Here is a 16,903-nt window from a genome sequence, read left to right as displayed (position 1 = left end):
ACTTATCTGCAAGGGTAGCCGCATACTGCAGATGGGCCTTTGTGGTCCCTTTCTGTGGCCACAGAACTGCCTAGGAAATGGCAGTGGGGAAAATGAGGGCTATGGCTCTGGGGAGGCCACTGATCTCATGGGGATGGGGCTGGAGCCGGGACAAAATGAGATCATGAGATGAGCTCAGAAAAGCACTAGCAAAAAATGAGGTCTCAGCAAATAAATTAGCTTCTGCCCTACAATTACTCTGAAAAGCTTCCCCTATGCCATGTTACTCAAACAGTGGACGTGTGAAGCACCTAACGGGGAAACTGAGGCCCACCAGGGAGGGAAGTGACTCGCCCAGATTGTCTGCTTAAGCCCTTCATTTCCAACAAGCCCACTGGCAGTGCCTGTTACATAGAGCACTTGACAAGCATTTAGTTCCACGAAGTCCTTCCAGCTACCCTGTGATCTGGGTTCACTGCTGATCTCTACTGTTCAGATGAGGAAATGGGGACTCCAGGTGGTCAAGTGACTAGTCCAAGGTCACACAGCCAGGGAGGGGCACAGACAAGACTGGAACCCAGGTCTGCCAGAGTCCAGAGCCTACGCTCTCGTCAACCTTCTGGGCTGTACCGCCCAGAAAGCCCAAGTGGTCTTCGAGACCCTCTGTTCATTCAGTTCCAATGCGCCAGCACCTAGCTTTGGTGGAGGGGCTGGGAGACCCCTTTCTCCCACCTTTTGGCACTGCCCTGAGGGGTCAGCCTGGCAGCTCTCATGCTGGGTTAATGAGGAGATCTTAGTGCGTCTAAAGTCCTCTTGCCGACTTGTTTCAGTATTTAATAATCGTTTAGAGAAGGTGGGTGAGGGAGAAGGGGAAAAGGTGACTCCAAGGTCTGGCTTCTGTCCTCAGCGTCATCTAAATTGGGTAGCGAGCTGGGGTTGGTGGTTAAAAATCTACTTGGATATTTTACTGGGGGTTGTTTTTTTATTTGGGGGTTGGAGGAAGACTCTCAAGGGCGTGCCTTTTCTTGGGGAGGAAACAGAAGATGGGGATGTGCATCTCTGAAGATTTGCAAGAGTGAGAGACACACAGAGAGAAAGAGAGCTGAGAAAGAGAAAGAGAAGCAGAGAGAGAGTTGGGGAGGCAGAGAGAGCAGGGGAGAGGCTGTGTCCAAGGTTCCCCTGGGCTTTTTCCAGAATTCCATAGCTCTTATGCTCAGGTACTCAGAAAGTGACCATGCTGTGTTGCTGGACAAAAACGCCTGCGACTGGGCTCAGAGTCTGAGAGGGGATGGGGGAAGCAGCCAGTGCTGCCTGGGAGGCAGAGGCATAGTGTTCCAGGTCAGATAACTGGCAAAGTTTTTCTTCCGAAGTCTGTCAGGCTCCATTTCCTAATGGGCAGTTCTGAATCGGTGCCCAGCCAGAATGCACACAGTCATCACAGCAGCTGCCACTCTGAGTGCTGGTCACATACCAAGCAAGTATGCACTGTCCTGTGAAGATGGTGCTGTTATTACCCTCTCCCCTCATTTAAAACTGACCACAACACATATTTTGGATACGCCACTAAAATGAATTAAGAACTCAGAATGCCTAGTGCACATTCAGCAGTATTTCAAATGCCTAGGTTTGGGGTTATTTGGGAGCACAGGAGGCAGTCTCATTCTGGGACAGAAGGATGGGAATACGCCTGCTTGAGCTTCCTTCCAACATGGCTGCCTGGAGGCAGGGAGCTAAGGCACTACCTCTGGGGAAAGAGTGGCTGGCCAGTGAGGTCAGGAAAATTGGGCTGCTCTCCCCACACACCCCACCCAGGTTCTGACCTTCTGCCATCTGCCTGTGCCCCCTCCCTTGTGCCTAAGTGGTCACTTTCTGCCCTGGCATCCCAGCTGTGGAACCCCTTCTGCCCTCCTGGATGATAGCTGGGACAGGAACACTGGCTTTTAAATCACAATGCGTTTGGAGAACAACCACAGAACAGCTCAACCCAAGAAACCAAAACCAAATAGCACAGAAACAAGACAGAACCAAAGACGAGTCGCTTTGGGGGAGAAGAGGACCAGGTGAAGGGAATGGGACGGGAAAAAAGAACCATTTGATTTTTCCCCCCAAAACGAAACAAAACCAAAGAAAAAACGGAAAAAGAAAAAAAGAAAAAAGAAAAGGAAAAAAGAAAACCAAAAGAGAAAAACGGAACAAAAGACGAGAAACACTCCAACAGAAGGCGCTGGGAATTCACCAAACCAAACCGACAAGAGAGGCATGCAGAGAAATTTTTACATTCTCCCAGCATGCATCAGGCCCAAGTTACCATGACGACGAGGAGTGCAAAAAACTTAGCAACAACATTACCAACGGATGCAGAGGCGACCATAATGCAAGCATCGCATGTGTGCGGCCGGCCCTAGGCCGGGCTGGGCGCGGCTGAGATTTTCGTGTCTTTCTGGGTTTTGCTCTCGCTTGGCGGTTTTTTTTTTTGTTTAGTTTGCTTTGTGCTTATGATTCATGTTCCATCTTTTAAAATTGGTGTTCGTATTTCTATTTATTTCCGTGTACGTGTCAGCGTGTGTCTGTGTGGTGTCTACATGTGTTTTGTGTGTGTGCGTGTCATTTTCAGAATGTAAAAATGTGGGTAAAGAAAGTAAAAAAGAAAAAAACACACCAACCTTCTCGAAGCTCTGAGGGATGTAAAGGGGGTTTGATGCGGAACACAATGACATGGGAAGAAGAGAAAAAATAGGGGAGATACAGAGAGTAAAAAGAGGACTTCCCAAGGCTAAAAGCTGCAATAGTTTGTTTTTTTTTTCTTTAAACCAAAAAAAAAAATTAAAATTAAAAAATAAAAAGAACAGCAATGACCTTTTTGTCTTTTCTCCACTCTGCCCTCGACATACAAGATCGACATTTGCCTTTCTCCATTCTTCTCTAAGCTCGATTTTGGAGCATCTAAGACCCAGGCAAAGATGGGGAAGCGAAACCTCACCCCTCAACTGCCCCCAAGAGGATGGAGGCTCGTGCTGGGGACCCCACCTCTGGAGGATGAGGACACAGGAGCCCCCCTCCCTTCTCGCACCCTCACTAAAGGCCCCCCACCCCGCTCCCTGCCCCACACCCACTGTCCACACTCTTCTGAGCCCTGCTGGATTTACAACCCCCCATCTCAAGTATTGGCAGAGAAATAAGCAGGTTAGGTGAAGACCAGTCAGTTGGAGTCACGAACGCGTTACAACTCACCAGAGGTGCCGTGACAGCAGACCAGACGTGCCCCTACCCACCACCCGTCCATACACCCACATCCCCATCCCCTCCCGCTCCATGCGGCCTCCTCCTCAGAGACAAAATGCAAAACCCCAGGTCCAGGACCGAGGAGTGACTTCAGGGCCAGCGGGTGCTGTGGACGGTGGGGACGAAGGTGGTGAGTGAGGGTCTGTGGGTAGGGGACGAGCCACGTGGCCTCCTGGATGGAGAATGACCAGGACTTGGCACTTTGCAGGGGGGAAACTGAGGCCCAGAGAAGGATGTGATTGAGTCAATTACACAGAGCTAACTGGGGCAGCCCTGGGGACTGAATTGGGCCCTGGCATCCTGGAGGAAGCTGTTTCTACCACAAATCTGATCAGAAACAGCTATCAGGAGGTGGGAAAGGGAGGAGGAGGAGGAAGACCACAACTTCTGAAAAGACTCAAGAGCCAACAGAGATAAGAGGAGGCCAACGGAGGTATCTGGGGCGAGGGAGCCCCCCGGCACTTTGAGGTAGCACCAAGGGACCCTCACGGAAGGAAGCTTCCTCGGGGCAGGGGAGCGGGGAGGTGCTGGGGGGAGGCCCCCACGCTGCCGGGCAGGACTGAGTGGGAACTGGAAACCGAGGGCGACAAGCTTCGCTGGGTGCCGTGCCTGCCCCAACTCGGTGCAGCTACTGAGCCCCCGGGGGCCTGTGCCTGCTGTGGCCCCAGCCTCCCAGCGGCCTGGACTGTCCTTCTCGGAGAGTCATTAGGAAGAGACAGAAGGCGCCGGACTCCGGACCAGCCAGTGGGGGGAGGGGAGCAGCCTTGAAGACCCCTCCCCAACTTCTAGATTGAGGGCCCTGGACTGGGGGGCAGTGAAGCGGGGAGCTACGAGGCCACAGAGTTGGGAGAAGCGAAGCCAGCACACAGCACGGGAAGGCACGACACACCACAGAAGCCAACTCGGGTGGGCAGGCGGGCGGGGCGGGGCAGAGGCCTGCAGGCTCCCCAGGCCCTGTAGGCCCAAGACTGACCCCCTCACCCTGCCCCATGCCTTCCTACCCCACCATCACTGCCTCCCCACGGCCCTGCTGCCCACGGGGCATCTGTCGCAAGGCACGAGGAGGGGAATTTAAGCTGCCCCCATTCTACACGCAAGGAAACTGAGGCCCAGAGAGGGACGCCGCCTCGGCCAAGGTCCCACTGCGACCGGGGAGAGGCCTTCCTGCTTGGGTGTGCAGGGGACGGGGGAGCCCGGAGGCGGAGCCCGAGGAGGGAGGGGGATGGGGCGGGGCGGGTCCCTGCCTTTGACCTGGACTCGGCGTTCCCTACCTCGCACGTAGAGGTTGGCGGGTGAGGAGTAGCGCACGCCGGCGCTGTTGGTGGCCACACACTCGTATTTGCCCTGGTCAGTTTCCTCACTGCTCTCAATCTGCAGGGCTCCTGTGGGGAGAGGGGAGAAAGCTTGGTCCGTGAGACAGGGGCCCAGGAGTGAGCAGGGAAAGCCGTCCCATCAGAGTGGTGGCTGGGCCAGAGAGGCAGATGAGAGGCGAGTAAACCCAGGCACCCCAGCTCGGCCAGGGCGGGTTTCACCTCCACCGGCCACATCCAGCCCCACCAGGGCCTGGACACAGCAGATTCCCCAGCAAATCCTCCTCTCACAGTGGAAAAGCAGCTGGTCAGGCGACTGCTGCTTCATGACTGCCAAGTCGAATTACCAAGTTGGGGAGAAGTGTGTTTGAGAAAGCACCAAGTGACGCTTTCCCGGCCAGAAGGAGAAAGGGGGTTGGCATTCACAACTCATAACCATCATTTGATCGACCCAGGGACCTACGGGGGCTACCACAAATCATGTGAAACTTTAGGGAGCCTGTGGTTGCTTTGTTTCGTGAAGTGCCCATGAGTAAATGAATGTGGGTGTGAGTTCCTCAATTGTGTTTGGAATCCTAGTCCTCAAAGTCCTCAGTGCCCATAAGTAAATGGAGACAGGGTTGTACTTCTTCAGGTGTGTTTGAAATTTCAGGATTAGATGATACCCTGAGGCAGCTAAGGTAAAAAAATGTTGAGACTGGTGTGCATGAAGTATGTGTGAAACCGAAGCCATGGATCTAAGCCTTCTGTGCCTGAAACTGATTGAACAGAAGTCGGAATTTCCCCAAGTATTTTAAGTGATCTAAGTAAAAGTCTGAATTTACCTGCCTGGGTTTAAAACCACAGGCATTAACTTAATACCCTGGTGCTCATGAGTAAGTGAATGGACTTGTTTGAGTGTGTTTGAAATTACGGTCCTAGACCCAATTCTACGATGCTCACAGATACACAAGGATGAAATTTTCAAAAGTGTGTGAAATCAGAGGTCTGAATGAAAGCCTCTTATAGTCGCCAGTTGAGGCTAAAATGCCCCAAGCCTGGATCAAAGAATTCATTGGTTATGAGTAAATAAAGATATAAAGAAGAGGGCAATTTCTCAAGCATATTTAAAATCAAGAGGCCCAAATCCAGTATCTTCGTGCTCATGAATATATGAAAACAGGGCCGATTTCCCCTCAATACATTTGAAATCACAGGCCCAAATCAGAGACTTCACTTCCCACGAACATATAAAAATGAATGAACCTTCTCAAGAGTATCTGGAATCACAGACCTCGATCAAACACTACTGTGCCCATGAGTAAATGAAAACGAGGCCAAGATTTCCCCAAAGAGATCTAAAACCACGTGCCTGAAACACGTCCCTCACTGTCACAAGTAAATGAAGCTGAGTATGTCTGAAATTACAGGCCTTGATAAAAACTTGAGTGCCCACAAATAAAACATAAGGCAAAAGTGTCCACAGGTATGTTTGTCATCACAGGCCTGGATAAAGTCCTTAGTTTCGTAAGTAAATACAACTTGGCGTAACGTACGTAAGTTTGAATCCCAGGCCTGGACGCGAGTGCCTGTTGACCATAAGTAAATGACGGTCAGTGAATAACCCCAAGTGTGTTTGAATCACAGGCTTCAATCAGAGCCTATCTCACCACAGGTCCAAAAATCCAGCCTAAGCTCTCCAGCTTTGTTTGTGATTGTCCCACAAAAATGACATGGACCCAAAGATGGAGGGATTCTCTCTGGTCCTGGATAGACTCTGCCTCCATAGAGCACTGCCTACTCTCCCTTAAGCTCAAGGTTCTGGGAAGCAGGTAGTATCTCCATCACTAAGGAGGCCCAGAGAGGGTCAGGAGAGTGCTCTAGGTCACACAGCAACTGTAGCAAAGGTCGGACTGGACACTGATTCTTCCCCAGGGCTCCCACTCAGGCCTCCTCTAGGCTCTTCGCAGCAGTTGGCTGTGAGGTAAGGGATGAGGCAGACTGACCTCTATGTGTCTTGGGTTAGAACCTTCAGATCAGAAGGAACTATGAAGCTGGAAGGTCCACTCACGTGCCTTTTTTTTGAGATGGAGTCTCGCTCTGTGGCCCAGGCTGGAGTGCAGTGGTGCAATCTCAGCTCACTGCAACCTCCGCCTCCCAGGTTCAGGCGATTCTCCTGCTTCAGCCTCCCAAGTAGCTGGGATTATAGGCACCCGCCACCACGCCCGGCTGATTTTTGTGTTTTTAGTACAGATGGGGTTTCACCATGCTGCCCAGGCTGGTCTCGAACCCCTGACCTGAGGTGACCCACCTGCCTCAGCCTCCCAAAGTGCTGGGATTACAGGTGTGAGCCACCGCACCCGGCCTGCAGGCTCATTTTAGACGTGGCTAAACCCCATGGGGCTCCCAGTGCTCTGGGGGGGCTTGCCCAGTAGGTCCTTCCAAGGTAAGAGACAGCCCCCTCCCCACGGCCAGGTGACCTGAGGAGTCACTTCAGCCACATTCAGACCCCCGGCCACAGACACAGACACAGATGCAGAGACTGGACGGACACTGGGTGAACGGGGGTGGTGGCAGGGTGGACACGCGTGGAAGGGGGCCTGGGGGCGGCCCCTGTGGAGACTTCGGGGCTGGGTGGGCAGCAAGAGAGAGCGTTGAGTGGGTGGGTGAGTGAGGAGCCTCTTACCTCGAATCGGAGTGCTTTCTGTAAGGGAAGCAGAGAGAACCAGGTGAATGTCACAAGGCGGTTGTGGGGGGCCGAGGAGCCCCTGGGAAGCTGGGCCGGGCCATCAGCCAGGCCTTTGCACTCTGCCCCGGGGAGGGGGCCGAGCCAGCCCTGAGCCTATGGACCCTGCAGGCTTTGCTGAGGAAGTTGGGAAAAGCCTCCTAGGAGCAAGGTGAAGTCTGAGAGCTTGCCAAAGCAGGAGGGCTTCCTGTAGGATGCGGGAATCTCGGAGGGTGAAGGGATGGAGTCTAGAAGCCTCTGGACGAGGCTGAGGGGTGTTCTATGTTCAGGGGAGGTCTGTCAGCCTGGCCTGGCCCTTTGGTGACCTTCCCTCTGGGCCGAGGGAGGGAGGTTCATGACCCCTCTTCCTTCTTTCCTCCTCAGAGAGCCCAGCAAGGGACTGCTTGTTTTTTCTTTCTTTCTTTTCTTTTTTTTTTTGAGACAGAGTTTTGGTCTTGTTGCCCAGTCTGGAGTGCAGTGGCGGCTCACCGCAACCTCCTCCACTTCCCGGGTTCAAGTGATTCTCCTGCCTCAGCTTCCCGAGTAGCTGGGATTACAAGCATGTGCCACCATGCCCGGCTAATTTTGTATTTTTAGTAGAGACGGGGTTTCTACATGTTGGTCAGGCTGGTCTCGAACTCCTGACCTCAGGTGATCCGCCCGCCTCAGCCTCCCAAAGTGCTGGGATTACAAGCCTGAGCCACCTCGCCCAGCCAAGGGACTGCTTTCAAGTCCAGACCAGGAAGGGACTAGGAGGAACAGGAATTAACTTGTTAGAGACAGGGAGGTGGGCAGGGTTAGTGCCCCAGGGCGGGACATTCATACAGCCAAGGAAGGGGGTCACACACAGGCCGAGGAGGAGGGACGGCGAGGGCCCTGCAGCCTTCTTCCCAAGAGGAAAAGAGGAAAGACCTGCCTATCTGGGCGTCGGAAGCAGGGACGCGTGGCGGCTCAAGGCTGGAACATTACACCCTCTGCTCCTGACCCAGGGGGACGTTTCAGGCCCCTTCTCTCTGCTTCCGATGGCCCGACGGTCCCTAACTCCTCGGGGGCCAAGACAATCCCAAGACCTGGATCTGCCAGGTGTGGCCAGACATGTGAAAAAACAGCTCCTTCTGCGTGGCCCAAACCCATTTTACAGATGGGCCAACTGAGGCTCCGAGGGGGACCAGGGAATCTCCGAGGTCCCATTACGAGGCAGGGGCGGGCAGTGAAGCCTAGCCCTTCGGCCTCCCAGGCCAAGGAGCTTCTAGCCTGAACTTTTCCGGGTCCCTGTATGATCTTTCAAGGTATCCTCGTGAGGCCACTCTGCACCCTTTACAGGGGAGCCAATGGGAATCTGCCTGAAGTGGCACCCTGGAGAACTAGAACCGGAGTCCGTGGAAAGGATGATGGCAGAAGCCAGGGTTAAAGTCTTTCAGGCCGGGCGCGGTGGCTCATGCCTCTCATCCCAGCGCTTTGGGAGGCTGAGGCAGGCGGATCACCTGAGGTCAGGAGTTCGAGACCAGCTTGGCCAACATGGTGAAACCCCGTCTCTATTAAAAATACAAAAATTAGCTGGGTGTGATGGTGGGCGCCTGTAATCCCAGCTACTCAGGAGGCTGAGGCAGAAGAATCGCTTAAAACGGGGAGACGGAGGCTTCGGTGAGCCAAGATGGGTGCCACTGTACTCCAGCCTGGGTGACAGAGTAAGACAGTCTCAAAAAAAAAAAAAAAAATTATTTTCAAGTTGGCCAAATCACCCAGGGCCATTCTATTCAGTGGAATGAATGCCGTCTCCCTTAGCCATTAAAAGGAGTTCTGCTTCCCGCCCTGAGAGAGATGAGGGGACTATCACAGGCTGTTATCAGCCATTCTCACTTTAGTATGAATTAGTCCCACAAGCGATTTCAGGGGATTCAGGCTGAATGCTGGGAAAAGTGGATAACAGTGCGCAGCAGAAGCTAGGCTGGAAAAATCTCCACCCAACGCCCAGCCCAGACCCCAGACTTCTGTAATTAAAGGCCACGAAGAGAGGAGCGGAGGAAATGCCTCGATGTCCTGTGAGCACGAGATGCTCTGAGCCCTGGCAGCCTCCACTCTGAGGTCTGCTGGCCCCTGCGGAGCTGCCTCCTTTCCTCTTTTCCTCTGGGGTTCCTTCTCTGCCGCACACTGGTGCCCGGCCAGGGAGGGCTGAGGGGCCGGTCGTGGGGAGCAGGGAGACGGCGTTAGTAAACATGCCACGGAGAGTGGGTCACAGTTACCATCACGGTGGCTGTTAGTCTCGGGGGAGAAGGGGGCGGGACGGGCACAAAGGGGATGGGGCGTTAGTCGTTGACGTGGTGACGAAATCAGACTTACCAAAGGTTTCTGAACGTTTACAACAGGAGGATAAGAAAAGAGAACAGGAACATTAACGGGTGGTTATGCAGAAGCCTCGGTCCTCATGGAGGGGGTGGGGGGAGAGGCTCATCATCATAACGTGGCTTATGTTCACTGCACACCTAGCAAGTGCTAGACATTCCATCCTGGAGAGGCCACCGGAACGCAAGGAAATAGTCCTGTTTTATGGGGAAACTGAGGCTGCTGCTTTCCCCCTGCTGCGGAGGCCTACGGGCTGCAAACATCCTCAGTCAGGGTGGGAGAGGGAGGCGATCTGTCCCCGCAGTGCGAGGGTCTGAGTCTCTCCAGGGAGGAGATTCTGGGCTCCACGTCTGATCTTTTACAGGGTTTGATTTTCACTGAGGAGGAGGAGCAGGAGGTGGAGAATGGGCAGGTGGGCTCTGTGGGTGGGCGGGGAGAAGGATGGGCAGTGAGTGTGGGGTGCTGGGGGTGACGAGGGGCGGGGACTGCTTCGAGGGAAGCTTCCCAGGCGGGGTCCTCGGAGGAAGGGGAGAGAGGAAGCAAAAGAGGGTGTGCATGGAGGCGCGGGGTGATCACAACAGGGGCCTGAACGGAGGCAGGGCGTCAGGACCGGCACAAGTGAAAACAGCAAATCCGCGACACAGACACACACACGCCTGTGCAGCCACACGCGTGCTCCCCACGCAGGAGCACTGGGGGTGCGGGAGGCAGGCCAGGCGGGCACGGGGAGCCGACGTGCACACGTGGACATGTCGTGAAGTCGGGGGACACACACGCACAGACACAGCCCCCCAGACAGATGGACCCGCAGATGACGCACGGGGGCGTTTGGCGGAGACACCATGGTGGAACCACCCGTGCCCGAGGCTCTGCATGTCCCGAGGTCTTCCCTAGCCCAGCCAGGGCCTGAACAGACAGGCCGGACTGCCCGCCTGTGCCCCATTACAGACCCGAAGCCCCGTCACCACCTCTGCTTGTGTTTGTTCCACTGTGTTCTTACTGCTCAGCCTTGGAGACACTCTCCCCCTGCATCTTTCTATGGCTCCCCATTCCCTTATGTGTCACCTCTGCACACTCGCCATTGCCGTACACAGCTTCCACTGCTCCTGCTGTCTGGGTCCCACTGAATTCCCACCAGTCACGCCCTACTGCTTCTGTGTAGAGGAAGCTCTCCCTCTGCCACCTTCCACAGCTCCCCGTCACATGGCCACTGAAAACGGTCTCCCCTTGTCACCCTCCAAGGCTCACCGACGCTTCTGCCTGTCTGTCTCTGACTGCTCGGACACCGCCGATACCCACATTTTGTGGTGGCTTTTTTTGGAGATGGGGGTCTTGCTATGTTGCCCAGGCTGGTTTCAGTCTCCTGGCCTCAAGCAAGCCTCCTGCCTTGGCTTTCCAAAGAGCTCGGGTTACAGGCATAAGCTGCTGCACACCAGCCCCCTCAGTGGCTTCCTATCCCCCGTAACTGTCTGTGAGCGACAGTGGTGATTTCACTGCCTGCGTACGGGAGACACTCTCCCCCATGACCCTCTGTAACTCCCCACCCTGTGCGTGTCTGCATCCACTGTATCTTCACTGGCCAGCTCTCTTCCTCCACAACCCTCTATAGCTCCCTAGTACTCATGGCCGTCTGTGCCCTCTAATATCCCCGCTGTGCAGCTCTGAAGACATCTGCGCCCACTCCCCCAGTGCTATGGCTGCCGAGGCTGCACACGTCTCTGTGTGTCCTCCAGTGGGCCCCGGAGCTTGGGTCCTGGAGATGCTCCCAGACCCCTGCTACCCTCCTTGGCTCCCACATCCCGTCAGCCACCCACACTCACCCGATCGCAGCTGTTTGATGCGGCCGTTGCTGGCACTAGGATCCACAGGCAGGAAGTCCTTGAACCAGGTGATCTCAGGGTCAGGGTTGCCGCTGGCCGCGCAGAGCATGGTGGCTGTCCGTGTCCGCTCCACCACCTTCAACTGCGGGCCCATGTCGATGTTGGGGAAGCCGGAGGGAAGCTGGTCCTCTGAGGGCAGAGATGGGTGAGAAACGGGCATGGTCTGAGCGCTGCACGGCCACGCCTCCAGCCTGGGGCTTGGGGACTGCCTGGCCAGGGATCCTGCTCCTGCCTGACTGCATGACCTCAGCCCTGGGTGCCACCCTCTACAGCCAGTTCTTTTTTTTTTTTTTTGAGACAGGGTCTTGCTCTGTTGCACAGGCTGGAGTGTAGTGGCACGATCGCAGCTCACTGCAGTCTCAACAACGTGGGCTCAAGTGATCCTCCTGCCTCTGCCTCCTGAGGAGCTGGGACTACAAGCACGCGCCACCACTCCTGGCTAAGTTGTAAAATTTTTGTAGTTGGGGGGTGGTCTCACTGTGTTCTCCAGGCTGGTCTCAAACTCCTGGTCCCATGCGGTCCTCCCGCTTCTGCCTCCCAAAGCACTGAGATTATAGGCATGAGCCAGCGCACCCAGCGGGGTCCCTCTTCTGTACAACCGGGAGGCTGGTGTGGGGGAGCCGAACAGGATAGAGCGATAGTTCTCACTGTGGGGGTGACTGCGCTGCCCTGGGGGACACTGGGCGACGTCTGGGGATAGCTGAGGTTGTCAGGACTTGGGGGTGGGTGCTTCTGGAACGGACTGGGTGGCGCTCAGAGACGCTGACCTACAGCCTGATACCTGTAAGCACAAACCCGGCTCCAGGGCCCACAGAGCGGAGTGAGTTCATTTACAGCAACCTGAGGACGCCTTTATCTTTTATTAAATTTTAAAACAGATAGATCTATCAGCGGGCACAGTGGCTCATGCCATAATCCCAGCACTTTGGGAGGCTGAGGCAGGAGGATCGTTTAAAGCTCGAAGTTTAAGACCCAGCCTGGCCAACATGGTGAAACCCCATCTCTATCAAAAACAAAAATTAGCCAGGCACGGTGGTGAATGCTTGTAATCCCAGCTACTCAGGAGGCTGAGGCAGAAGAATCACTTGAACCCGGGAGACAGCGGTTGCAGCGAGCCAAGATCACGCCACTACGCTCGAGGCTGGGCGACATAGCAAGACTCGGTCTCAAAAATAAAAGTAAAATAGGGCCGGGCGCGGTGGCTCAAGCCTGTAATCCCAGCACTTTGGGAGGCCAAGGCGGGTGGATCACGAGGTCAAGAGATCGAGACCATCCTGGTCAACACGGTGAAACCCCGTCTCTACTAATACAAAAAATTAGCTGGGCATGGTGGCGCGTGCCTGTAATCCCAGATACTCAGGAGGCTGAGGCAGGAGAATTGCCTGAACCCAGGAGGCGGAGGTTGCGGTGAGCCGAGATCGCGCCATTGCACTCCAGCCTGGGTAACGAGTGAAACTCCGTCTCCAAAAAAAAAAAAAAAAAAAGGTAAAATAATAAAATACAGAGATAGGGTCTCACTGTGTTGCCCAGATTAGTCTCAAACTCCTGGGCTCAAGCAGTCCTCCCAGAGCACTGGCATTATAGGTATGAGCCATCATACAGGTCTAGCCTGGTGGATGCTTTTTTTTTTTTTTTTTTTTTGAGATGGAGTCTCACTCCGTCGGCCAGGCTGGAGTGCAGTGGCATACACCCACACCGGGGTAATTTTGTACTTTTAGTAGAGAAGGGGTTTCATCACGTTGGCCAGGCAGGTCTTGAACTCCTGACCTTTTGATCCACTCAAAGTGTCTAGATTACTGGCGTGAGCCACCGCACCCGCCTGCCTTTCTAAACCGAAAACCCCCTGCTCCCCCGCCATACACCCTTCTGTGACCCCACCACTCACCAGGAACCCGCCGCCAGCCCCTGCCACCTTGCCCCTCTTCCTCGCTGGCCTCCACGGTTCTCAAAGTCATCAAGCTCCCTCCCCGGGTCATCTGCCTACTGACTGGAACCCCCGCCTGGGACTAGCTCCAGCTCCCTTGCTGTAAACGCCCCACACTCCCCACCATCCTCTCTGCGGTACGGAACTCTTCTCTGTAATGGTGCATCCATGTCACCATGGCGTCCCTAGCACCCGGCCCAGAACTGGACATACAACAGGAGCTCAATCAGTGAACGGACCAACTCAATCCCGGTGGAGCATGCAAGCCTCCAGCACGGTGAGTGGCTCCAGGTCTCCAGTGCTGGGTATCTCTCTCGGGTGATCGGGTTCTAGTTCCCCTCCCTGGTAAATGGAGTGTGGTGATGGTGGTGGGGGGACAAGGAGGAGAAACTCAGCACCCTGGGGTCTCCGGGTCCCAGAGCTCCCTGATCGGTGGAACCATACTTCTGGACTGAGGTAATGAGACGAGCCAGGTAAGAGATGGGTTGGGCGCAGTGGCTCACGCCTGTAATCCCAGCACTCTGGGAGGCCAAGGCAGGCGAATCACGAGGTCAGGCGTTCGAGACCATCCTGACCAACATGGTGAAACCCTGTCTCTACTAAAATACAAAATTAGCTGGGCATGGTGGCGCGCGCCTGTAGTCCCAGCTACTCGGGAGGCTGAGGCAGGAGAATAGCTTGAACCCAGGAGGTGGAGGTTGCAGTGAGCCGAGATCGCGCCAATGCACTCTAGCCTGCGTGACAGAGCGAGACTCTGTCTAAAAAAAAAAAAAGAAAAGAAAAGAAATAAAAAATAAGAGATAAGACACAGCCATGCAGGGGAGACTAACAGCCACTCCTCGCTCCACCCCATGGACAAGTGACAAAAAAGTGGCCAATCGCGGTGCGGTTAAGACCAACAGATATGCAGCTCATCTGCATCTGTAAGAACACTGGAGTGGGAAGGGGAAGATAAAAGGCCGCAAACGATGGCTTCAGGGCCACATGCGGCCCTGTGGATGGTTTTGTTAATAAAGTTTTATTGGCACACAGCCACGCCCATTCATTTCTCAGCTTTCCCATCACAATGGCTGAGTTCTGGGTGATTGCAGTGACAGAGACCGCCCAGCCTGTACGACCAAAAATATTTACTTTCTGGTGCTCTGGAGAAAAAGCGTGCTGCTTCCTGGTGTAGACAATGTTGCTGTTTGTTTAAAGAATACTTATGTATTTGCTTACAAAGGCCCCAAAGGGACATGGGGCACAGGGGTGGGTGGCTGTGGACAGAGGTGGGCAGGAGGCTGCCATCTTGGGAGGAGACTGAGCCCCAGGGAAGCAGCAGGCAGGCAGGATCCAGGGAGAGGTGAGGCCAGAATCCCTGCCTCAATCCAGGCCTTAAATAGGCAGCTGGTAAGAACGCTGGAATGGGAGGGGGTAGATAAATGGCCGCAAATGATGCGGCCCTGTGGCTGTTTTTGTTAATAAAGTTTTATTGGCACACACCCAGGCCCATTCACTGCGCAGCTTTCCCATCACAAGGGCAGAGTTTCGGCTTGTTGCTGCCAGAGAAGGAGCAGCAGTTCCAGCCCAGGGGTCACCGCTCGGACGGAAAAAGCCCCAGTCGGAAGCCCAGAGCACTCACTGCATCTCCGGCTCTGTGCAGGCGAGGGAGTCGGCGCCCTCCGCTAAGACTTTTTCACAGGGAGGGAAACTGAGGCCCAGGCAGACCCAGGTCATACAGCCGGCATATAGCAAGGATGCAAACCCAATCCTGCCTGAGCTCAGAAGAAGCTGAGCGGGCCCAGCAGCAAAAGCCCTCCACCCAGCCAGGTCTGGACCCAGCAGGGACCTGAAGGGGGCATGGCTGAGTGCTGTCTGAGCTGGCTCAGGCCCCTTTTCCATCCTTCCTGGGCGACCTTGAAAGTGGCTCTGATTGGTTACCGATGACATCATCGGAGTTTCAGGCCAAAATGACTGGGCCCTGATCGGTCTTGGTGCTGGGTCTGTAGGCATCCCTGTGTGTGTCGTGCACGCCCACGTGCCTGCGAGGGTGGCTTGGGCTTTGATGAGCAGGACAACCCCATATTTCGTTCACACGTGGGTGCATGTGGGCTGCGTGTGCGTGCTCACGCTTGCCTGCCCCTGCGCCCACACGTGTCCACGCGTGAGTGCTTCCCGTGCGTACGGGGCCCCTCGGGGAGTTCCCGTGAGCGTGTGTGGGCAGCAGCCAGCCAGCCAGGGTGCAGAGGGAGGCCTCGGCTGCCTGTTGCTACCGAGAGCGCCTAATTAAACAAAAATGTACGTCGAGAACCACACTGCGCCCAGTTCCTCAGAGTTTAATTAAAACAGGGCGGGAGGTGCGTGCAGGGTCCACAGTCAGATGGCAGAGGAGGGAGGCAGGGAGCGGCCCCGGCAGTCCAGATGGTCCCCCGCAACTGCTGGTGACCGGTCGGGGGTGCCCGGAGCTCAGGACAAGGGAGGCGGGGTGGGTCAGGGTATCTGAAGCCCTGCGTCCCAGCAGGAAAGACGAGCTTCCAGCCCAGGCAGGCCTTTCCAGGCGCTGAGAGAGCAGAGGGAAAAAGAGTGTGGGTGGGCGAGGTGGCTCACACCTGTCATCCCGGCACTTTGGGAGGCTGAGGTGGGTGGATCACCTGAGGTCAGGAGTTCGAGACCAGCCTGACCAACGTGGTGAAACCCCATACCCAAATTAGCTGGAAGTGCTGGTGAGTGCCTGTAATCCCAGCTACTTGGGAGGCTGACACAGGAGAATCGCTTGAACCTGGGAGGCAGAGGTTGCAGTGAGCCAAGATCATGCCATTGCACTCCAGCCTGGGTGACAAGAGTAATACTCAGTCTCAAAAAAACAAACAAAAAAAATGAAAAAAGAAATAAAAAGCATGTGGATAGGTGCAGGGGGCATTTTCCCAGACTTCCAGAGACCAGGCAGTTAATGGCTTCACAGCTTTTTTTTTTTTTTTGAGGCGGAGTCTCGCTCTGTTGCCCAGGCTGGAGTGCAGTGGTGCAATCTCAGCTCACTGCAACCTCCGCCTCCCAGGTTAAAGTGATTTTCCTGCCTCAGCCTCCCAAGTAGCTGGTATTACAGGTGCCTGCCACCACGTCGGCTATTTTTTTGTTATTTTTAGTAGAGATGGGGTTTCACCATCCTGGCCAAGGCGGTCTCGAACTCCTGACCTTGTGATCCACCCGCCTCGGTCTCCCAAAGTGTTGGGACTACAGGCATGAACCACTGCCCCGGCCCACAGCTTGTTTTTTATTTTTTTAACACCCTGAGTGCTCACAGTGGAGGCTGGCATGGGACAAGAGGACGCAGGCTGTTCTGTCTGTGCCCAGGAAAGGTCAGGGCAAAACTATCTTCCGGGAGGAGCGGGGCAGGCCACAGTGGGGTGACTCCTTCCCCGCTCCTCCTTCCATCCCCGGCGGGATGGGCTCCAGGACCACACAAATGAAATTGTGGGGTCTCTCGTTAGAAAATTATTAAGAC

At 55.0% G+C, this 16,903-nt stretch overlaps 1 protein-coding gene across 12 annotated transcripts in view; it reads right to left on the bottom strand.

Moving 5' to 3' along the window:
• PTPRS (protein tyrosine phosphatase receptor type S) overlaps positions 1–16,903 on the bottom strand; it is a 79,816-nt gene that overhangs the window by 47,316 nt on the left and 15,597 nt on the right. For all 12 annotated transcript variants that reach the window (XM_064382032.1, XM_064382033.1, XM_064382034.1 and 9 more), the window contains exons 4-5: positions 11,439–11,627; positions 4,533–4,643 (exon numbers count right to left, since the gene is read on the bottom strand). In XM_064382032.1, the coding sequence (XP_064238102.1) occupies positions 4,533–4,643; positions 11,439–11,627 (300 nt within the window). The remainder of the gene's footprint in view (positions 1–4,532; positions 4,644–11,438; positions 11,628–16,903) is intronic.

Source organism: Aotus nancymaae, unplaced genomic scaffold, assembly GCF_030222135.1.
Source record: "Aotus nancymaae isolate 86718 unplaced genomic scaffold, 86718_ANA_hifiasm-v0.15.2.pri h1tg000028l, whole genome shotgun sequence".
Taxonomy (NCBI): domain Eukaryota; kingdom Metazoa; phylum Chordata; class Mammalia; order Primates; family Aotidae; genus Aotus; species Aotus nancymaae.
Note: the sequence above shows the minus strand (reverse complement) of the source record. Positions and strands in the feature narration are given on the sequence as shown.